The 24,841-nt window shown below is 38.1% G+C and overlaps 1 protein-coding gene across 4 annotated transcripts in view; it reads right to left on the reverse strand.

The window, feature by feature from the left end:
* LOC131363279 (myosin-16) overlaps window positions 1-19,985 on the reverse strand; it is a 46,970-nt gene extending 26,985 nt beyond the window's left edge. The window contains exons 1-6 of one of the 4 annotated variants that reach the window (XM_058405636.1): window positions 19,797-19,954; window positions 7,013-7,385; window positions 5,610-5,837; window positions 2,586-2,672; window positions 2,162-2,307; window positions 1,400-1,490 (exon numbers count right to left, since the gene is read on the reverse strand). In XM_058405636.1, the coding sequence (XP_058261619.1) occupies window positions 1,400-1,490; window positions 2,162-2,307; window positions 2,586-2,672; window positions 5,610-5,837; window positions 7,013-7,174 (714 nt within the window). In that variant the 5' untranslated portion in view covers window positions 7,175-7,385; window positions 19,797-19,954. Of the gene's footprint in view, window positions 1-1,399; window positions 1,491-2,161; window positions 2,308-2,585; window positions 2,673-5,609; window positions 5,838-7,012; window positions 7,386-12,847; window positions 13,014-19,796 lie in introns of those variants that run through there. The other 3 variants (XM_058405638.1, XM_058405640.1, XM_058405637.1) reach the window with 3 other exon arrangements.
* Between the last annotated feature and the right edge of the window lie 4,856 nt (window positions 19,986-24,841).

Here is a 24,841-nt window from a genome sequence, read left to right on the forward strand (position 1 = left end):
ATTTGAATAACAAAGTATAAATACAATCAAATAATATAAAGTATATTTATAAAAAGAAACTACTTAAGTATTTTCCACCCTTCCTTAATCTGCTTCATTAGCTTGTGAGGTTTTATATGAACATATAAGTATTTACACTACTGGTGACATCATACTTCAGCAAATAATATCTATATCTGTGATCAGTCTTTATTTGTCCAAGTGCAATATCAAAATCAAAGAGAAAACATTGACCTGCTTGATTATATAACCACAAAGACTGAGAAGGTGTGAAATGCATGAAAAGCATGTCACACGTTCATGACACACAGAATGAGAGGTTATCTGAACACAGCAACTAACTTAACTTTAAACAAGCAGCTGAAACATAGACAGCTTCAGTTGAAAATGGAGAACACTTAGTATTTTATTTTTATTATTTTAATCATGGTAAGAACCGGAAATAGAAATGGACAGCCTTGTAGATTTAGAGATCCCAGTTCCATCCATAGCTCAGGCCCTGTTCTTCCAGTATTAGTGGGGATTTCCTTCCACCTCCCAAATGTATGAGTAGGTGAATTGATTTAATAAGTAGCCCCTTGGTATAAATGAGTTACTGTGTGTGTATGTGTGTATGTGTGTGTGTGTGTGTGTGTGTTTCCCTGTAATAGACTGCAGTCCCAACCAGGTTGTGTTCCCACCTCACTCTCAGTATTCCCAGGATCCACTCTGACCCTGACCAGCATACTGAAGATGTAATTAATTAAAATGATGAATATAAAGACTCTTGCCTGGTAACATATTCTGCAGCTTGTTCGAGGCTGGATATTTCAGCATATTTATCATTTATCACTGCAGACATATGGCTGGAAGTCTCAAAGTTACATTTCAGAGCTGGCTCGCTGTCAAGGATTAGCATTTGATCTTACTTCCTGTGAAAGTAATTCACTGAAATTTTCCTTATTATGGCGTGGTTCTCAGCAAAGGTTTTTTCACATACAAAAACAACCAAATAATGAGCATCAGTATAATTTATACAATTGTACATGAAGTGAAGAAGCTGTTTTTTTTCCAGCAATTCTATCAATTGTGTGGTTTTTTTGTCTAATATGTATTCAAAATTAAATTTTCAGCTATGAATTTCTCTTCAGCTCTTCCCTACCTTTCACATTCTTGAACGATAATCTACATCTGAAAAATATGTCTATTTCCCAAAGACCCTACCACAGTGTAGTTATTTTCCCAAATTTTTATGGGGGATTTACATCAGAGAGATCATTATCAGGTATGTTCTTAGGGATGTTTTTGCCATCTCAGAGTACAGGAGGGGAGCATCGAGAGGCACAGGCTCACAAATCAGAGTTTGGGACCTTAGGAGCGCTGAAAGACAGGAATGCTCCCTCTCCCCCACACGCCTCACCTGCAACTCCTTATTCTTCTTCTGGAGCCCTGCACTCAGTGCCTCCTCGGCCTCCAGTCGGCTGCTGGTGTCACTAATCTCCACATCTCTCCTGACAGGATCCAGAGGAGGGAGAGGAGAATGAGAGAAGGGAGAAAGAGCGAGAGGGGTGTGACATGGCTAAATAAGCAAACAGATGTAATATGGTTTGAGAAACATCATCATATGTTTCACGGCTCCGCTGAAGTCAGTCATATGTGGTCTGTTAACGTAAGGAAATTTTTTTTTTCGTTGCAAAGAATGAACCATTTCTAATGTCCATCTATATACTGAAATATCATATACAATAAACATAGCATTCTGTTTATTTCGTATTGCACTTAGTTGTCTGCTTTGAGGTCCTTTTTTTGTTCTGGGGATTATCTTTGGGTCTGCTATGGTAAGTACATACTAACAAGCCTGAACAGCTCTGAAGGCCTGAAGGCCTTTAACTCATCAAAGCTCAGATAACGGCACTCCAAGCAGATATCATGTTATAGCAGCCACAAGGCATCCAAACATCTGTTTTTCCACAGAACTGAGACACTGACATCTACCATCTGTTTATGTGCAAAGATCTCCTTTGGACTTGACTTTAAATAAAAACTCCAGTGGATTTTGAAAGGCGTTCAGTTTCCCGAATTAGATCCTTTCTAAATTAAATCTATGAGACAAACGATTATTGAAGTGATTTGCCTTTAATGTGTATGTTGTGCTGAAAAGTAAGTCACTTAAAAAACTCACTTTTTGATGAGCTCCTCTAGGTTGGCCCTCATCTTGCCCAGCTCGCTGAGGTTCTCCATGGTGTTCTTACTGTCTCCCTCTAACTTCCTCCTGCTCCTTTCCAGCTCAGTGCGCTGCTTCCTCTCTTGTTCCAGCTGGTACTCCAACTGTGCCACACCACAACGCCATACATCACACTGAGAGCACCTCTCCATATACTCCCAGAACTCAGTGATTAGACCAGACTATGACTTTTGTTTTAGTCACTGCCTAGTGCATCACTGATATTAGTTGGAAAATATGCATTAGAATAAACAAATTATTTTGAATCAGTGAAAGATGAAGCTCTGTCATGACAACATCCTTAACATCCCACCAGACAAAGGAAACAAGTTGTATAATTAGGGATAAGTGGATACTGTCTCATAAATGTTGCAGTACTCACCTCCTCGATGTGTACCTGGAACTTTGCTTTCTCTTTAGTCAAGAGATTCACCTTCTCCTCCTCAAACTGTAGGTCTTCGATGGTTTTCTGGGAACGGTAACAGAAATGTTAGGGTCTGTGCAGCATATGAGGCACTAAAACATTAACTGTGACTCTCATCTGACTTGCTGCCATCTTTGATCCACAGCTGGGATGTGTTCGTTTACCTCAACCGTGGAGTCTGTCGGAGGAAGTTTGCAGCTCGATAGCTTAATCAAATCCAATCCTTCAATGCAAATTCCAAGTAGATTCAAAACATCTGACCAAGAAATAAACACTAAATTGCATCCTGGATATCATTTTCATTTGACTCAATTATCCATCTCTCTGGCTGAACAGTACCAGCTCTTTACACGCACACTCAATGGGGTGAGGAAAAAACAGCCCATTGCCACAGATCCTAAATTACAGACAGAGATAACCTGGCAAATGGAACTGCTACTGTTCACAATCTGGCATGTTTTACTGTACAATACACTCATAGTCCTTCAATGAAGATAATCGTAGAATTGTAGGGGATTTTCTGAGATATATGTGATTACAGCACTGAAGACAAATTGTTCATGACCTATATTCTTTTCATGACCGTTTCTTTATTCTATCATATTCCCTTGTGTTTTTCAGAAACTAGCTGTCATGTCACTTATAATAATGCTAAACACAGGCTTAGATGAGTCCCTGGACCTTAAGGTTCCTTGCCGCCAATTTATTCTAAACCATGACAAAACGATTTTTTAAGAAAAAAAACTTTTGCACTCCTTTGCATTAAAAGTACAGTGAGTTCTGGGTCCTGTAAAATTCCTTCCTAGCAAGCCGAAAGAAGCTGGGCTTCTGCCAATTTGATGTGATCTCAGATCTTAACAGCCTTCAACATGTGTTCTAGACGAGTGAGATTCAAGCAGTACAGCAGCCCGGAAACAACTTGCACTGTCTTCATCCCCCTGAACTGACCTTTTCTCTAAAACATCAAGCCTGAGCTTTCTTATACGCGTCTCTGTGTTCTCTCAGAGAGCAAGGTGCTGGCTACTGTGCTAAATATAAACAACTGGACGGTGATGTGGGATAAACCCCTCAGCTGCCAAAAAAGAACCAAAAATTCATGTATACTATGTATAAGTTTATCCATGATGACATACAAGTAAAATATTTACCTGGAGCAAGTTTTAATCCGGTATAATCACAATACTAAAAGCATTTTAAATGAAAATGTGCTTCAGCCAAAGCTGCTTGTCTTTAACTTTTTCTCAGCTGTCAAACTCTGAGATTTATCTGCAGTGGAGTTGGAATCATTAAATGCAATTTTTTTCCCTTTACACTTTTGCAGGTAACCAAAGGTCAAAATGCATAAGGTTTAATTCTGTTTGAGGTACATTGATACAAGTCTGTAAATCTCTGTGTGAAAGCAAACATATACAGTATAATAACATTAAATGACACGGAATAATGTGAGGATAGACTTCAGCTAGCTAGAGAGAATGAAAGAGAGAGAAATTGAGAAAGTGTTTCAGGGAGATAGAGATAAAGAATGAGAGAGGGAAATAGAGAGAGAGAATAAGGGACAGAGTGTGTCAGAGGGAATGAGAGAGAGAGAGAATGAGAGGGTGAGAGAGTGAGAGAGAGAAAGAGAGACAGAATGAGAGATGGAGTGTGTCAGAGGGAATGGGGAATGAGAGAGAGAATGAGAGAGTGAGAGAGAAAAAGAGGGACAGAGAGAGAGAGAGAGAGAATGAATGAGAGATGGAGTGTGTCAGAGGGAATGAGAGAGAGAATGAGAGAGTGAGAGAGAAAAAGAGGGAGGGAGAGAGAGAGAGAATGAGAGGGTGAGAGAGATAAAACATGAGGGTGAGAGAGTGAGAGAGAAAGAGAGTAAGAGAGAATAATAGAGGGAGTGTGTCAAAGGGAATGAGAGAGAGAGAGAGAGAGAGAGAGAATTATTATCTGTAACATTTATTAATAAAAGACTGACATTACAGCTGATATACATTTCTTTCTTAAAAACATAAGTGGATGTTATTTGTTCCTCTGTTTATATGTGCATGTATATGCATGTGTACGTGTATGTGTGCGTGTGCATATGGTCTTGTCGAGTCTTTGAAAAGCAGATGTAAACCAGAAGTGCTTATGGAGGGGCGGAGGCGAGGCTTCACGAGCACTTTCATCTCCAAATCAGTACCGTCGCTTCACTGCACTTTGACCTCAAGGCGTTTTCAAACTTTTATGGGCAGAAACTCATCAAAGTGTAGTACGGAACCAGACAAAAATCTCAGTAACCATCTGCTATTGAAGCCAATTGATTAGAGAAGAAATCAAAATGGGTGAGAAAGGGATAATTAGCATGTAGCACACCAACAGTGATGTAAAAGGATAGTTTGAGAATCACAATACTGCAGTGGAGTTCATTTGTAGTGGGAATAACCTTAAAGTAAACCTGATGTCATGGTGAAGCTCAGGAATAAGGATCTGCACTTTAGAATGAAATAGAAATCATTCACATCCCTGCTATGTTGCTACGGCAACAGGTGCAGTCGCAAACAGACTTTGTTCAAAGTGTGAAAGAGCCAACTGACAGTACAGGTCTGTTCTTGTGTTCAGCTCAACATCAGGTACGGCAAGGTTTAGCAAAGTAAATGCCTGTCAAAGAAACTAGATGTTTGAGTGCCTGTCATTACTCTTCCGTAGGCAGAGAATGACTTATTAGCCACTCATTATACTAAAAGTAACCGGTTCTTAAACAAATGACAGTACGGCTTTGTAAAATTTATTACAAGGTGCATTCAAGGTAATGCAGCTGGAGTAATCCGATCATTCATCACAATACAATGAACTAAACAACTAAGAATGCAGATGAGGAAGAAATGCTATTATACAAACTAAGCTTTAACTGTAAATAGATAAATATATACACATAAGGTATATTTAGTTAGCAGAAACCAGTGTGGAAATAATTTACACACATTACACTGTAAACACATGTCTGTGCATCACCTGTTTGTCCTTCTCCACCGCACTGAGCGCGCTCTCCAGCTCCTCTAGGTCTTGATGCAGGCTTCTGCACTCTGCCTGGAGTGTGTGACGCTGCGAGGCGAGCTGAGCGTTAGCGTCTTCCTCCTGCTCTACACGCAATTCAAGCTGAACCACCTGAGCCTCCAGCTCACGCCTGGCCTGGACCAACTGTGCACAGCGCTGCTCGGCCTGCTGCAGTGCCTCCTGCTCCTGCACGGGGGGGGTGAGGAAGAGGAGCAACAGGAGGTAGAGAGATGAACAAGAAGAGGGAGAGCAGTGAGGTGAAGTGAAGGTGAGGTGAAACAAGGTTAAGGAGAAGAAAGAGGAGGAGAATGAGAAGAAAGATGTGTCATCTCTTTGACAGTCAGAATAACATTCAAAAACATTTTTTTCCAGATGCATACTGAATATGAAACATATGAATGTGACATAGATTATATTCGAGCTGTTTTGATGCGAGAGTCCCTGGTGAACACTTGAACTGCTAAAAAAAAATGAACAGAATAATGGCCCTTCATTTATAGAGCTTAAAACAGGAATGTGTCATGACCGAAGTGAAAAAACAAACAAACAACTTAATCCAGTCTTAAATCATTCATGATGTTCCATCATAACTAGTCAGACCAGATGTTTTATTCAGGAGTTCAAACCTCAAATGACTTCCTACCATTATTATTAGCATTTATCTAAACTACTGTTATTATCACTAAAACATGGGAACTGTTTGCCACTTGGGAATTTATTAGGCATTTCTCCTGTGCTTATTGTGTCTTGCCGGTCTGTCGCTGCTCCTAAACATTAGGAGAATTCTGAAACATAAAATTAGTTTCATACCTTAGAGAATTTTACTGTGTAATAAAAAAGTGAATCAATAAAATAAAGAAATAATGAAATAAATGATAAAGCCTGGTATGCTAGTTAAACAGTCAGTCAGCACTATTAAGATTTAGCCTGATGTGACCTCTTTCTTGCTCTCAAACTGCAACACACACACACACACATTTTACTGTGTTTTTTTACATATATTTTACAAGTATTAATGCAACTGTGCTTCACCTAAACTTTCTATTTACCAGCAAAGGAAACATTTAGGCTTTTTTACTTGTTATATGACCACACACACACACACACACACACACATATGATATAATTATTATTGCAACTGTGCTTCACCTAAAACTATTTACCAACATTTACCAACAAAGGAAAAGGAAACATTTTGGCTCTTTTAGTTGTTATATGACCACACACACACACACACACACACACACACACACAACATAATTATTAATGAAATTATGCTTCACCTAAACATTCTATTCACCAAAAAACATTTTGGTTCTTTTAGTTGTTACATCAACATGCGCACACACACACACACACACCTGGCGATGTTGTATGGATGTACTAAAATTATCCCAATCCAGTTCCTCTTGTTCTGGCTCTACCTGTATCTCACAGGCTCCCTCTGAATCCTTGGACAGCGAACAGCACCTCCGGCAATTTACAGAAAAAACTTCAGTCTGGTTCTGACAAACAGCCTCCATGTCCCAGATACAGTAGCTCCAACTGTCAAATGCTCCTCAAACTGGATCACTACACACCTTTATGTACAGGCTTCTTCTCTCAGTGCTCACTGCTCCCTGTTTTATTTTCTTGATGTTGAAGTTAGCTCACTGCTACTCCACCTCACACCGTGTAACGTCTCCTTCTGAGTGAGAAACAGGTGGTGTCTTCTCCCGCTTTATCCGGAGGACTCTACAAAAGCCGAGGTATAGGATGCTTTAGCTTTCAGAACGCTAACAGTAGCTACCAAACAAAACCAGGACAGCGTCAGTAAAAATGAATTAACCGACACTGGCTCTCCCTCTCAGAGACGGCTAAGTAAGAAAAGATAAGAAAAGGCAGTGTGTGTGTCAGCCATGAATAAATGCCATGCTATTCATCACTCAATGGGGAACAAAAAGGATATTGAACATGTTTTTTCAATGTGACTTCTTGTCTGAATGAATTACCAGACAAAACATGTTACGCCTTCTTATTTGTTTTGGCCAGTTATCATCAGTCGGTTAAAAAACATCAAAAGGTAAAATGTGATAAACATCGATGGTTGCAGGTGATGAACCATCAAGGTATGGGGCCTCTTCGAATGTAAACTTACTCTGGTCTTGTGAACCATAACAGAAACTGAGTAGTACCATAGGGGAAAATAATCAGTGTCTTTAAACCCACGCTAAGAAGCTGCATAAATCCATCTACGGAGTGTTTCAGGCTCAACAATGACATCTATTTTATTCTCCTCTTCAGTATTATAGCCAGCTGTTCGTGTAACAGAATATTACACCCACATCCACACAGACAACAAAAGCCAGCTCAGACAGTCAGCGCTCGATGGTGACCACAATAATGCCCTTTAACCTCTGGGATTTTTATAATGGCTGATGACAATGAATAATAATACAACTTCCCACAAGTTCTCCACTTTTGTTAAAGTTTCACAGGGATTTTTCATTTTTTTTTCTTTTTCTTTCAAACATGATCCAGATGTGAATATCGTTTGATTGCTATTTTTCCACCCTTGGAGGAGCTGAGGATGTTTACAGGACAGAAATAGGAAGATAACAGACTCACAGTAACTCCCTTTTGATTGATGCATTTCAAAATAAAAGAAAGAATGCCTTCATTCAGAGCTTTTGAAAGTGAGGCGGATGTTACCCCGAAAGTTAGATGTTAAAATTTTTTCCTGAGGCTTCCAGGAAGTATGTTTAAGCCTATTGACAATGCGATCACATGCCCGAAAGTTGATCCTGTCAAAACAATGCCTCGTTTCTTTGCAGCACTCTCAGGCTCGTGAAACGGATTGTACGTTGTAGCTTTCCATCCATGTAGCATTCCTTTGAGCTGAACATCACAATTGTTACCTACACGCTCTGTTTGGAAGAAACAGTTTAATAGTCTGCATTTATCAAACCCATATACCGAAGTGTTTAATAAGGATAGACGTAGTGTCAATTGTGCTAATGGATGTAATTGGACAACACAATACTTCGTATAATCTATTCGTACACTTAATAAAGCCTTGATAAAGATGTGGTAGTTTAGTGGTTAATGTGTTTATGTGATTGCGAGTTCAAATCCCAGGTCCACCAAGCTGCCACTACTGGGCCCTTCAGCAAGGCCCTTAACCCTCAAATGCTCAGTTGCATAAACAATCAAACAAGATGTGATTAAAATGTAAGTTGCTCTGGGTAAGGGTGTCTACAAAATGCCAGAAATGTAAAATGGGTGAGTGATAAGAGAAATGAACTTTTCTTGCAGAAGTTCTACAACATTAAATGTAACTAGCTAAAGTACAGTGCTAGTTTTTAATAAAAAAAAATTAATCATTAATAATCTATGGAAAATTTCTGTATTATAAGAAGAATAACATACATCAGGATGTGAAATGAAACAGCTTAAAGCATCATGCCATCCCACCATGGACTATTTCCCTCTAACAGCACAGTGAAATTTTTATTTCACTGGGATTTATTAAAATATATTTGTATAAAAATGTGAACGCAACCATTATTTAATTTATTTTTTATAATATTAACAGGCATTGATCTTAATACATACAGTTTTTTTTTTTCCAATTCATTTTATTTGTATAGCGCTTTTAACAATGGACATAGTCTCAAAGCAACTTTACAGTATAGACAAGTATAGACAAGTCTATTACAAGTATAGAAGCATAGGAAAAAATTAGATTAGTTTAAAGTTAAGATACTTTTTATCCCTAATGAGCAAGCCAGAGGCAACGGTGGAAAGGAAAAACTCCCTGAGATGATATGAGGAAGAAACCTTGAGAGGATTTAAACTCAGAAGGGAAACTCAACCTCATTTGGGTGACACTGAACAGTAAATAATGTAACTGCTGATAATGTCCTTTCTACAACAGTTTATAGTCACAAGGAATTGTGCAACTAAGAGCTCTTGGGGAACTAATAGGTCCGTGTAGTTTCTGAGTTGGCACTAATTCCTTCCTGCTGAAAGCTGACTGAGGCAACAGCGGTTTCAAGACGGTGTGATAGTCTCCAAGTGGTTCTATCTACAGCAGTCCTTGTATACTGGATTGAATACTAGAGTTTAATACTCACAACCCATATTTCACTGATTAAGCAAACCTTGTACATGTACAAAGTTAATTTTAAAGTTATAGTGGTAGTCAATTAACCTATTTTAGGAGATTAGGAAAGTTGTCCATAGTGTGTGAATGGGTGTGTGAGTGAGTGGAATTGCGCCCTGTGATGGACTGGCATCCTATCCAGGGTGTCCCCTGCCTTGTTCCCCGACTCCCGTGATGGACTCCAGGCTCCCTGTGAGCCTGTACAGAAAATGGACAGACAGAGGACATGGATGTTTTACAGTTTTAGCTGGATTTTAATGGGTTTAATCAGATATGAGTAATTGCTCAATAATGTTGTGCAGTCTAAGAAAAACATCACTTGGAGATGCGCTGTGTAAATCCCACTTCTCTCGCTCTGAATTAACCAGGAGGTGGGTTTTATTCAGAGAGCTTGCCCTAGGCCACAGAAACTCTAAAGCTAGCCCAGACCTTAAAGTTTTTCCACATGCTTAAATAGGGCATCTGGATGATCCTGGAAAACACATTTTATTTCACAATTATTGGGGGATATAAAAGAGCTTTTGCTGCACTTTTTCAGTCTATTAAGGAAGCTGGCTTTATTTCACTGCCTTTAACTATTCAGCTGACATTAACAATAGTTTAGGTTTTGCCAGTGTTTTGCCTTTGTATTTTACTTTGTATTGCTTCTTAATTGATTTAGTGAAATGTATTTAAGTGAAACTATTTAAAACAGGTACAGTATAAGCATTGGCACTCTTCAACAGCAACAGCAACAAAAATGTGAACATGTTTAAAAGCACATCCTGGTAAACTGGTATATCTGCTGCTAGGGTTAATCAGCTAAGTACTTAGATGAACTAATATTTATTCTCCACCAGTAGCTAGTCATGTTCAAAAAAGCATCAATTTACAATCCAGTCAAGCTTGCTAATGCTATGCATTTATTAATAAGTGATTTAAACTGAACACTAGCACAGAAGCTAATATTAGGCTACGAGTTATAACTGTGTTATAGTGGGAGACCTAGCTACTGGGTTCAAACAGTATATTGCTATTTTCCTATAAATCATTTATGCAAGAAATAAAACGTGCCAGGGCATGCTGCTATAGGCAAATAATCAACTGGCGTGATGGTGGCATGACATAAAATTTCCAATGACAGCATGTCCCCGAGATTTTTATTCCTCTTATACCTCAGCAGTTTATCAAAGCTAATTTTTAAAACTAATTTTGAATTTATCAAAATTTTTTACTTTGTATCTGTTTATAGTTATGTTTAATGTTGTGGAACATCTGCAGAAGATTTTAGTTCCTGTTATCACTTATGTTCTAATTAATAGTTGTTTCTCTATCTCTTAAGCTACAGAGACAAAACAATAAAAAATAAAGCTTGTCATATAACCAGGAAACCACAAAGCCCTACGTCCCATGTCTGAGAACTTAAAGGACACTGGAGACTCCTTCAAAGAATGCTAAATAAACATCTCACAGAAAACCTCCCCACATCAACAATTGTGCATGTTTTTAATAAGTTTATGTGGAGTGTCGATTATACAAGTTCCTGTGTAAGTTGTTACTATAGCAATAATATTCTGCGAGTATAAAAGTGTTAATATAAACCTGTGATTTGCTTTGCTGAAGGAAATACTGTCAGAGATGCTGTTATAGAAAATTAATCATCTTGTGATCCATCGGACTAACGAATTCATGGGATAAATGTCATATTATTGATATAATAATTAAGTGCCATAGCCATTAAAGTATGTAAATTTATGTGCAGACTACAATCTAAACATCTTTCTTCTCCAGCACACTGCACCGGCCTGGCAAGGAGTTAATGAAGCATGGCTGCCTACACACTAGGCACTGATCCCATTATTTATGGAATGATGATCTTTCTCCAGGAAACAACTGAGAAATCCCACAGAAACAGCTGAAAGCACAATAAAGGACAAAGGCAAAAGAAAACTGGGAAGCGCAGGTCTTTTTCCGAGTACACTGGAAAATATTAAAATCAGCCAACAGTATTAAACATTGGGTCAGATACTTTGCAGGAAAATCCTTGAAAAAAAATGAGCTGGATGTGACTTTTTAACCACTGACCTACCACAACGTTCTGATGGACAAACTTCAAACACCTGCTGATCATCATCCGGTAAAGTCGGACAAATTTCACACATTTATGTTAAACGTGTCCTTAAATCTGCATGACCAGGTAGCTGCATCCATGTGCATCCAGTACGTAAATGTCATTATATTCTCTCAGCATTAATGATCACCTGGAGTTTTATATCAAATCAAACGACTGTCACTCAGTGGGGTCTTTCAGGAACTCTTCTTCACATGGCCTTATAGGTTGGAGAGTTTATTATAGATCTGTAGATGATAAGTATATATGCTTGGTTGGAATTCGTATTTCAGTTACAAGTAAAGAAGTAAAATGTTCTAATGCCACTTGCTAATCGATTTTGACTTGGAAAAGCTAACTCTAACAAAAGTAACACAAAGGTGCAAAAAACTGAATGTAGAAATCCAGCTGGAGTTGCAGTAATACAAGCTCTGCCAAAATGAGCATAAAGTGGTGAATGGAAAGGAGACTATGAGTGAATCTGGAGGATCTGTTAATGCAATCAGCAGCAAAAATAATCAGACATATTAGGAGAACTCAGTGCTGAGCCATTCCATTCCATTCCATTCCAAATAATACCTGTGAACTACACTGCTCAGTATGTCTCCTTTCCACATGCAGATGTCTCTGGCCATCTGTGTCTGCCATATTTTAGCCCAATGAGGCAAAGCAAGAGCAATAATTCAACAGTGAGCTCTGCTGCCCACTTATCATCACTCCACAGCCCAACAGGCAGGACTGTGGCTTTCAGCGAGAGCTGCCACATACAGAATACACAATTTCCTGTGCTTGAAGATACAAAGATAAGATTCTGTCATGACTAAGACACTTTCTCCAAATTACATTTTTTTCTATCAAATACAAGAGTAATTTGATTAGACAAAAAAAAAGACCTTAACGTGTGTGTAAGTGACTGAACCATAAATACCAACAATCTCACAGGTAAAATCCCAGTGGACTTACAGCACGGATCTTAATGAAAGTGTCATTCTTTTCCTTGCTGAGTCCGGCATTCTCCTCCTCCAGTTGGCGGACGCGAGTCAGTAGCTTGTCGCTCTGCTCGATGGCTTTCTTCAGCTCCTCTCTCTCCCTCATCTCTGCCTGTAGACACTGCTGTACTGGATTAACCTGATCCACTTCTGCTCACTGCTCACGCTCTCTCACTTCTCTACGATCGCTCTGGACTAAACCCTCCACTCCCACCTCCTCCCCACCCTCCTGCTCCTGGGGCCTCTTGGCCCAATTCAAAACAATTCCAAATTTCTTCCACTGATACTCTTACGCTACAATAACTCCCCAGGATCAAATACCACCACGACCCACTCTATAGTGTTCATTCTTCACTGAGCTTTAGAGGGGGGGACATGATATAATAAACATCCATTAGTTGTGCACAGGTATAAGGACAGCTGTTAAAGTAATTTGCTATTACTCATAATGACACATAATGTGTACAGTATGGAAAGAGAAACATATCTCTGGCATCCTTAAAGGACTCTGGATTCCTACAGAAAAACAGTCCTTCATCCACTTACTTAAAGTATTACACATCGTGCATTTCAGAGCAATTTTTCCCAATCAGCTGTTATTTCATCCTAGATTGGTTTGGATATATTCTGGCATCCAGCACTATACAGTAGCTCATGTGATAAATGATAGGATAATCTATTTAACCACAATAGAATTAAATTGTCATTTTCATTTTTATTGTCTCTAACTGGTTTATACATATATATATAACCATGGCTAAAGTTTTGTGTGTGTGCGTGTGAGGGGTGGGGGGGTTCACTGTACTTGTGCTTCGTATCTACTGAATAATACACTAAAATAAATAACTGTATAATAAGCAAAAACTTTAGAAAGTTGACATACATAAGGCTTTCATTACCCGTGAAAGAAACTAGAATAGACACTTATAAAGGTTTATTCCAGCAGCAGCTCATGACCAAAGATTTTGGTGTGTCAGAACAACAATGCTTTAAACAACAATGTTTGTGAAGCTGAGAGGCTATCAGGGTTGTCACATAGCATCATTGTGTAATTTTAAATTAAAAAAGTTCCTGGCTTCAGCTGTCATTCATGGGACAGATTCGATTTGAAGCTGACATTAAATCAGGAGCAAGTGACAGATTCTTTGCTGCCATAACGTGTGTCTTCTAACACTTATAACCAAGATATCTTCTTAAGCACTTCATGACAAATGTGAACTTCTGGTAGGTGAGGTACATAGCAGTGATGATGTGACATGTCAAACATCACAATTAAACTCTTTCTAAGGTTAGAGACAATGCACTAGAGTGTTGTGGGGAAAAAATAGGAATTAAATTAAGAGCAAAAGATATCACTGTGTTCTTACAGAGCCAAGATTTTCAATCTTTTTCTTGTCACTGGGATTGTACAATCAAGGGTACATCTTTGTCACTTTAAGTATGTATCTGTTTACCCAGGTATTATAATAATAATAATAATAATAATAATAATAATAATAATAATAATAATAATAATAATAATAATAATGGTATATAATATAATTTTCTTTTAGTTTAAGTTTAAGATATTTATAAATAATACCCGATAGTTTTGCATTGTGTCAAAGCTTAGAGTTTCATTTGGATGTTTGACATATAACATCATCACCATAACTTGCCTCTGACATACCAAACACACAGCTACAAGCCCAGTTGTCACAGCGCTCAAGCATAAATCAGCGGCCAAAATGTCATAACACAATCTCATGTCGAAGAAGAACTGTCACTTCAATCACGTCAAGTTGACAGCCCAAAGCAGCCTTCATGTCAGCCAACACCTGTAACCTTTTCTTTTCTATCTTTTTCAGTCATTTGTCTGGACGGGCTTAAAGAAGCGTCATGTAGCTTTATACACATTGCTCTTTAATTAAAAAGTTAAGGGTTCCTTTCTATATAGTTGTACATCTGTATTGCAAACGTCGTAAGATATCAGTAAAGCCGAAATCTAGTTTATTCTCACTTGATGCCCTTCACATAATTTGAATGAATGTTAAACTAGATTTTAAAAGCATGCAGTATCCACTCTTTCCTTATTACGATGTCCAAAAAAAACAAATAGAAAAATTGTAGTGTAAATCAGTCCAAATGTTCTTGCTTAGATTTCAAGTGGAGAGTCGATTGACTAATTTTCCATGAGCTCCTTCCAAAAAATAACCATACGGCGACAACAGTGAAACCACAATAACATTAGCACATCATGCATCAACTTTGTGGAACGCTTTTTTGTTGACCATTACCTCTGAGATCTTCCCTGGCCTTGATATCATGCATGCATGCTCGAATGACATGCTTTTTTTTTTTCTTTCTTGCAGTGTCAAACTGTCTTTTGTCTCCGTTTGTCTATGTTCTTCTGTCTATACAGGATTCAACAAGCAATTTTGGCTAACCAACAAAGAAATCAAAGGTGTAGTTTAGTCACTCTGAAAAAGTGTGTACTAATTTTCCGAAGCTCATTCAAAGTCATCTATTACTGCTTTGCAAATGACAGGAGGAGAAACCTGTTGCAACTTGAGCCAGGTTATCTTCGTGACTGGAAAATGTTTGATAGTGACATTACTCTTGATATAAACACTTCAAATTTTACTTACATAAAAGCATCAAATAATGTCAACATGATGAAGTACAAAAGACAAGAGGATCCGTTTGCCCACAGGTGCCGGGCTTTTAATCGCCTGTTCTCTTTTATTCATTCATTTTCATTAAGCTTTCTCCTGATCAAGGCTGCTGTAGATCCGTTGCCAGTCCCTGGAACGTGGGCGTAAAGCTTTGCATTACCAAACTGTAGACTTCAGCATGTGTGTCTGTCTTCTAAAAAGATGGCATGTCTGTACTTTTTTGTAAGCAAAAATTACACACTATGTTACAATTAAAATGTCACCACTAGATTGACTGCTGTGCATTGGCTGACGCTAATGCTTGCACGTTAAATTCTACAAAAACCCAACATTTTTACAGTGTGTTATTTAATCTGCTCTGAAACTCCAAACCTCTCTTCACAGTCAGCACTAGGTTTTTTTTTTTTTTTTTCTTTCTGTAAGAATTCTCATTCCAAACCTCAACACTGGTTACAATGTCTCAGCCTTGGGCCTTTGTGAATGAGACTTTCTATGTTGCAGAAGTGTTCATGCCTTGACTTGATTTGGGAGGATGTTTTAAATCAGGATTTCACAAAAAACATACTAATTACGCTATTTATGAGTTCTGTGAGCTCTGGCACTTTTGAGAAATATAACAAAAAAAAATTTTAGGTATGAATTGAAGACTGTCCCTTTGGCAAATAGACATCAAACATTCCCGCTTTCGTACTCAATTGTGCCAGGCGCAGATCACGAGCAGCCGTTTTCCAAATAAATTTATTCCCCTACGTTGCATTCCCAGTCAGTGGAGGTGACATGGAGACATGGAGGCCAGGCTGCAGTCCCGAGCTAATGAGAACAGCTTTGCAAGCCCTTCTCCACAAATATTTATGAGTAGTAATTTATAAGACATTTCTCTTGGCCTGCTAATAAATTGAATTTGGGCAGTTTATGATTTCAATGCCACAGATATCTCTAACATATCTTCAGTCTAATAGATGTAATAACAGTAAGCTTTTGGCACATTTTTAATACCTTTTTAAAATGCACTTACACTCATGCTGTGTGAGTTACAATGTGGGAGGGAAAGCATCACAATGGCTGATGTCAATTCAGCCAAAAATGATACAAACAATAGATGCTTAATTGGGTTTTCTGCCTAACAAACTTCGACACTTTATCTTTTAGAATCCATAAATATACTTCACATGGTGTAAAGAGCTACTTAGTTTAAGGCAGTCAGTGTAGAAAGTCTGAAACCCTGCAAGTTAAATCTGATTTCCACACAGAGTGAAGGTCAAGAGGTTGATCAAGTTGTGTCATACCAAATTGGACCTAAAACAAAAATAATATTCGTAATGCTCCTGTGGTCCACATTTGGAATCTTTAAATGCAACTTTCTCACTTTTTCCCCTTCACAGAACAATTCAGTCCAAATATCAACATATGAACGGCTTACTGTTAATAAATTGAAGTCACGCTTGCAGAATTACTGCGTCTCATTTCGACATTTTCCCCTTGACTTGATTACTTGGCACAACAACTGACAGTACATATGAAAATCCTAATAGCTGTGTTTAGGTTTGATGACAAGCTCCAGAATGTGTTGGCTCTGTGAGGGGTCTGGAGAATGGAACTAGGACGGAAGAAATGGTTTCATCCACCCTGCAATTTTACTGTTTAACCGCGAAGATCCAAAACCAATGTGACAATGAAAACATGATATTAGTATGATGTCAGTATATCCAAAAGGTATCCAATAAAACAAACTCTAATTTGGATTATGACAAAAATATCAGTAAATTACTATGCAACCATGTTTTATATGTAAGTTTACACTACATGTTGCATACTTATGCACTATTCTGTGCCATTTTGTTGTATAAATAGTGTAAGTAGTGTGTTCCTACTGATAAGTCCAACAAAAAGAAGTGCCTGTCTAGCCGATGCATGCACTCAATGCTTGAAGTTTGCTTACGTAGTGGAAACAGGGCGGGGCTGCTTGGTGCTGATGGTGGATGAGAAAAAAATTTCAAGATGGCGAACGACACTGAGGTAAAAGTCATCTTACAAATGTCTTTTAAATTAACCCATGCTGTGGGAATTATTTTTCAACATTTCAAAATTCTCTGCATTCTGCTAAAGCTAGTGGTCTCTGACTTTAGAACAATTTCATGCTCCCAACTTTGTGGGAACAGTTTGGTGATGACCCCTTCCTGATCCAACATGACTGCACACCAGTGCACAAATCAAGGTCCCTAAAGAAATAGATGAGCGAGTTTGGTGTGGAGGAACTTGACTGGCCTGCACAGAGTCCTGACCTCAACCCAATAGAACACCTTTGGGATGAATTAGAGCGGAGACTGTGAGCCATGCCAGAACTGGGACTTCTGCCTTTACATGCACATGAATTTAATGGAGTTGGTCCATCCTTTGCAGCTATAAAAGCTTCAACTCTTCTGGGAAGGCTTTCCACAAGGTTTAGGAGTGTGTTTATGGAAATTTTTGACCATTCCTCTAGAAGTACATTTGTGAGGTCAGGCACTGATGTTGGACGTGAAGGCCTGGCCTGCTCACTTCGCTCTAATTCATCCCAATGATGTTCTGTCAGGTTGAGGTCAGGACTTTGTACACTGGTGTGCAGTCATGTTGGAACAGGAAGGGGTCATCCCCAAACTGTTCCCACAAAGTTGGGAGCATGAAATTGTCCAAAATGTCTTGGTATGCTGAAGCATTAAGAGTTCCTTTCACTGGAACTAAGGGGCCTAGCCCAACCCCTGAAAAACAACACCTGAATGCAATGATTGGGAGGAGTGTCCCAAAACCTTTCGCAATATAGTGTACATTATACAGGAAATTTACACATACAGTTAGTAAAAAAAGACGTTAGTGTTAGAGTACATAATGCATAGTTTTTAATATTTCATTTGAGACACACCTACTGACTTTAAAAGCTAGCTCATGTTAATTCATGCAGGTTTCTAACTAAATAGTTAGTCATTTAGCATTTAGAATGAGCTTAAGTGTTAACAGGTAAAACTACTGAAGATCGAAGTTCCCTTAACTTTAATAGTTTTTTTATTATGTAAAATGTCAAAAGAATTAGCTAGCTAGTGTAGCTCACTCAGCTAGCTAATGGCTTACCTGGACATGTTCCTGTTGGTTGGTTGGTTGTTTTGCTAAGATGTGAAAGCCTGAGTTTTTTTTAAACATAATTCACAGATTATCACACTGTTTCCTTTGTGGGATTTCAAAGTGAAGATACCTGACAAACTGAGTAAGAGATGCTCATCTATCTCCACTGGCTCAGACATTGTTGCTAAGCATTTAGTGCCTGAAGTGACTATCATTAGGAAACAAAAAATATTACAAAATTATTAAAAAACATCTTTTGGCAAAGTCCAGGGTTAAATGCATTTTTTACTCTGTTACAATGATCAAAAATAAACATAGCAACATATAGAATATAACTTACATAAAATGAATGCAGTTTATTTATAATAACAAAAAACTACCGTTAAAGTGAACTATGTATTCAATTACTGTAACAAGAGCACATATAGTTAAGTAACTTTCCTCTCCCGCTTATATAATATACAAAGCAATCTCAGATACACTCTCCAACAGTCCTACAGCAGTAAAGGACGATCTACACATTCATCAAAATGTCACAGCTATTCAGGAAGCAGTGCTAATAGTATCAGTAACACAGTTCACAACTGCATGTGTGCTGGAGGCTGACCAAGTCTCATGTGCAAGTTTTAAAAATATTAGTAATTAGTAATTATCCACTTCTTAAAACTGGACTGAGTCAAGAGAAGATCCTCCCACCCCTTTTTGTGATCACTGACCTGCACTGAAATGTTTGCATTCCTGAGAATGAGATGTGTGTGTGTGTGTGTGTGTGAGAGAGAGAGAGAGAGAGAGAGAGAGAGAGAGAGAGAGAGAGACTGCCACTAAGCCTGTGTTAGTCCAGATAGCACTCTTTCCAAGTAAGCACTCAGGAAACTTGTACACATGCAAATTTGCTGAGCTGAAATCTTCAGCTGAGGGAAAATGCTGAATGGTAATGTAAGAGTAAAAGTGTGTGTGTGTGTGTGTAAGCCCTTCACAGGTGCACTACTTATGATCACACAAACAGGCCTGGCTTGCCACATAACCTGAACCTTGTATTGTGAAAAGTCTACTCAGCAGACAATCACATGTAACTCAATCTTGGCTTAATATGCGTCTTGAACACCAACTCATCCCACTTGAAACCTGAAGCATGTTAGCAATTCAGAGAAGCGGCTCAACTCTGTGTCTTACCTGTGCAAGATGTTTGCTGTGGATTCCTGTCAAGGGTCTGTACTGGTGAAAGTCAGTCTGGATTACACACACTCTCTTCTCCATCCTCAGCACAGGCACACACTGCCCATCCTGCTGTCTCCTCTAGGCTCCCAGAGGAAGTGAGCTTTCTGTTACCTGACCCTGAGTCACACTACACACACACTCTCACAGGGGGAGGGAACTCCAACAGCAAAAGAAAACATCTAAACTGGCTCTGACACTCTACTCCACCTCCCCACCCTGCCATCACCATCCACTGGCAGATGCGTAAGAGCACGAGGGCCACCCTGAGCCCTAAGTGTTAACCCTCTCCATGCTGGATCACACTCACATCTGGGTGTAGCTCATCTGGAACTGGTGTAATGATGTAATTAGACTAGAAATATTTATAATGAGCATGAAGTTTACTCTATTATATAATAACTATGAAGAAATACTCAAGAATGAGTGGGTGAACAGGGACTAATCTGCTCCAACAATCCAAACAGACTCTGGAATTAGGAAAGAAAATATTATTTATCCTACAGCCCTGTTAAATTTTTTTTTATATCCGATTGGTCAGAAGGCACCGATTAATTTTCTGTTAAACAGCAGCCCTAATAATGTCAGCTATAAGTCATCGTTTCTATAGTAACAACTTACTCAAGAATATACAGGTATAGACTATATAAATAATAAAATTAATTCATAATAATAATCAAAATTGAAATTGAGTTGTTTATTTAGCAACAAAAAAATGTATAAATGGTGATTTGTTGATGTTGTCTCTGGGATATTTATATAACATTTATGCAAGGAGTCTCCAGTGTCAGCACTTTGTAATAGTCACAAAATTTCTAGCATATTCTGTAATACGAAAAAACGAGAAAAGGGAGAAAAAAAAGCAAAGCTGGAGCAGGAAAGACTTTTTATAGCTGCTATAAGATAAGTGATAATCGTTCTTCATTAGACATTAACATTAAAAACTGATAGACATCACAATGTAATATTCGCTGTTTTATAAGAGAAACAAATCATGCTCTTTGAAGAATATAATGAACTAATAACGGGTGGAAAGAGTTACTCTACTTTGTATCAGGTGTTCATCATTTTCCTACAACACCATGTGTTTTTCCATAACACAGAAAATGTATAATAAATATACCTTACAAGACAAAGATGAAGTTTAGTGTGAGTTCTGAGTAAAATATGGTACTGACAGGCGCCGACAGTCCTTTTCACTACTTATCTTTCCGCTCCCCAAATCCTCTTCAGCTCATGAAATCTGACAAAATAGCTGCAGGGGAAGTGTTAATCAAGCGTGCCATTATATTAACCTTACACATGGAAAAAACTGTCAGTGAGGATATTGAGCTCCTTCACCAAGGTGGTAGACGTACTACAGCGCTTAATTAACCTTAAGAATGTAAAATATTGACTCATGTCATCTGTCAAAGAACCACAAGATACTCTTTTTTTTTAAAGATACTCTTTTTTTAACTATTTGTTAAAAAAAAAAAAACGACAGGAAACGATGGGTATGTGTTCAGTGATCAATCACTAAGCTCACAAAGCATCTGTTTTGGTTTCTTATCACTTCTATCCTGCTTCTGCATCTTTCGCATATCTGCAGGCGCATTTAAATTATGTTTGTGAGGTAACTATTAAATGAGACACTATAAATCTTTCATGATGAGGAAAAAAAAAAAAACCTAATTCTTTTCAAGGGTATGAAAACAAGACTCTTAAGCATTTACACCTCAGGTTAGTGTGATTCATTACAAAGCTTTTCCACTTACTGGTTAAGCATGATAAATGTTTTTTTCCTTAACACAATAAAGCAGTTTATCAAACTTGGGGTTACTTTCAGTTCACTTTTATATGTATATATTTTTTAATTATGTTCCACTGAGTAGTTTTCACAACTGACAGGATTTTATTACCTATTCAATCTGTGATCACTGATCCACACAAATCCAACACCCAAAACAATAAATAAAGCCGGGGCATCTGCCAAAACAGCAGTTAGGACCTGATAGGAGCTTTATTGTGCATGGCCTTCAAGGTAGTGCAGCTCATCAGGCAAAAATTGGCCCTTAGTGAATAGAGCTTTTGTCTGGAAAGCCACATTTAATGATAACTAGGCACACATGCACTGCTGAAATACAGGCTTTCTGTTTAACAAATACTGCATGCAGGTGAATGAAATATCCATGCAAACTATAAGCTGTGTTAGAAATTTGGCTACATTTTTTTTCTTTTTTAAATGTGCATTTTTAATAGCTTGACCCAAAATTTTACTCTCATTTGACTCTTGACCCTTCTGTAGGTCGGTGCCTGGACAGGTCATCTCTGTATTAAGCAAGCTGACTTATAACAGAAATGTTTTACCACTTGGCATTAAGGTAGGTGGACAGATTTAATTCAGTAAGACTGGTTTAGCTCTTTCTTGATTACTTTTGCTGGAAGATATTAATCACCTGAAGCATAACAGTAATAACAGGCTTTTACACTTTAATTGCTAACATTTCACTCAATTCGAGTTGAGTGTAATTATAGGACTGTATGCTTTGACTGCACTCTTATATAGAGCTCCCTCTGCTACGGGTTGTATGTCAGTGCCTGAATGGAATCTGATTAATTGAAGGTCTGTGAAGAAAAAAAAAAACATTTTGCTTCTAACCATTGACATTAATGATAACTGGCATGGTATGATGGTATGGTAAGAGCCATCCCTCAGCACATGTGATGCATACCAACACACACAGAATAAAGGCAAACTTTCAGACTTTCCTCAGAGAAACAAGTAAAAACAATACCAAGAAATTTTTTTTTAAACCATACCTACTTGCACTGATGTATAGAATTTGAGGTTTTCAACCTGTAGGGCAGAAACAAATAGGGGACATGACAGGGCAAAAGATTACAAGATAAAGTTGAGAAATGCATGTAGACAGGTCAAGCATGTAAGTTAAAAAGATTAACTGCAGTAAACCTGTCCTTCTGATAGAGATATACAATTCCTTATTCATCCACTAGTAGGAGTGAAACTATCTAACAGGTAGCATACATGAATAAGCAGTAATCCCAGGAATTTGCATGGGATACAAAAGGCAAACGCAAGTCACAAACTTCATGTATCAGTCCTACATTTCCTACATCAGTAGCAAATCTGTGTGTAAATGTTTCAGTAAGTCAAACAGAACCCACATTCAGTGACTTCCCCAAAACTCTAACCAATACTAAACGATGAAAGACTTCCTCCAAAGAACAATATGCATTTAATCGTCCTGTAAATGAGCTCACTGGCTACTACAGTCACACACTGTCACTTCCTCTTGTGATGGGGTGCCATTTCTTTTGTCCTGATTGAATGGCTAGTCTTAATCGTCATGATGTATCGATTTGTTTTGGCTTGCTTTCTTTCAAGCCTTCGATACAAAACAACCGAGTCTCTCTACATTTCCATTAAATCCATGTATGGAATGGAAATAATTAAGCTCTTTAAGCATGGTACGCCGGATATAAATTTGAAGTTCCTCATGCCATTTTGTACGATTTAAAACCAAGTTTTACATGATAAGTATATTTGCACTTCAGCGCTTTTGTAAGATACAACGGTTTTTCATGAACTAATTGGATTTTCATTCATTCCACATTTGTGTAAATGCTCCTGCAATCAATTTCTTGATTTTGTTCATATGCAGTTTGGTAAATGAGGCCCATGTTCTTGGGACAGTGTTCATGGATCTCCCAAAGACCAGTTGTCACGATATTGGAAGCAAAGGTGGATGCAAATGTGGAGTGATTTACTGAAAAGTGCCAAAATGAGCTAAACAAACCATAACAAATATACAAGACTTGCAAAGCATGAGTACTATATGGATCACAAATACTAGGTACAAGATGACAGCTGGCATAGTAACAAATACACAGAGAACTAAATGGCTGTAAGACAAAGAAACAGAAACCCGGGAACATCAATAAGGTGACTAATGAACTAATATACAACAGGAGAGCATGATCATTGGGTTAAATGGAAAACACAAGGGAAAAAAGTTTCAAAAAGGTGTACAGGGTTGCCCTCTGGTGGTCTGGTGAGGAAATGTCTGGGACAGCCTTGACGCCACCACACTTTTGTGTTGGCCTGATTACTGTGGATGGAAATGCAATTTAGAGTCATTTTGCAGTAAAAACCAGTGCAGTGTGGTTGAGTTCTTTAATGCATGCATAAAATGTTTCTGACATGATTTGAGCTTGGTGGGTTTTGCTAGAGATGATGCCAAGCCTATCAACATACCAGTATAAGTTTTTTTTTTATCCATTTGCTTACATCAACTCCCGTTTTACTCCAACCACAAAATCTAAAGTGACTTCTTTCCTGTTCACTCGTCCAATATCACTGAGCATCAGAATAACTGCTTTTTGTTTCAATGTTTGTATAAAGTTTTAGTGTATTAGCTTGTGTTTAGTGTTTGTGAGTAGTTCTCACACTTTATTAGGTATGTATCTAATAAATGTATCATTCTCTAGGCATGAATCAATGTAAAGTGCAAACAAACTGCCAATTTGCATGATTTTACACGAAATACACTCACACACCATGTAACATGCATGACTTGTGCAAAAGTGGTAGTTCAGTGGTTAAAGGGTTGGCCTAAGGTTGGGAATTTGAATCCCAGATCCACAAACCAGCCACTGCTGGGCCCCTGAGCAACTGCTCTGCTGAATAAAATTAGATAAGTTGATCGGGATAAGGGTGTCTGACAAATGTAAGAAAGTGTAGTGCTGTTTTGTCATTCCTACACAATTCTCTAGCACTTCAAGATGTTGAACAGTATGTGAACTAAATCATATACACACATCTACTTGTAGTTTATAGTATGTGATATTATGGGATCTAACAAACATAAATAATTTATAGTTATAATTCAATTCTACTTAACTGTAGCAATAAAACTGGATATTTCTTGTAACATAAAGGTACAATTATGTTGCCAGGTCCTACAAATGTCTTGCATGTTGTCTTTGGTCTTGTTTCATAT

Source organism: Hemibagrus wyckioides, linkage group LG13 (assembly GCF_019097595.1).
Source record: "Hemibagrus wyckioides isolate EC202008001 linkage group LG13, SWU_Hwy_1.0, whole genome shotgun sequence".
NCBI classification, from domain to species: Eukaryota; Metazoa; Chordata; class Actinopteri; order Siluriformes; family Bagridae; genus Hemibagrus; species Hemibagrus wyckioides.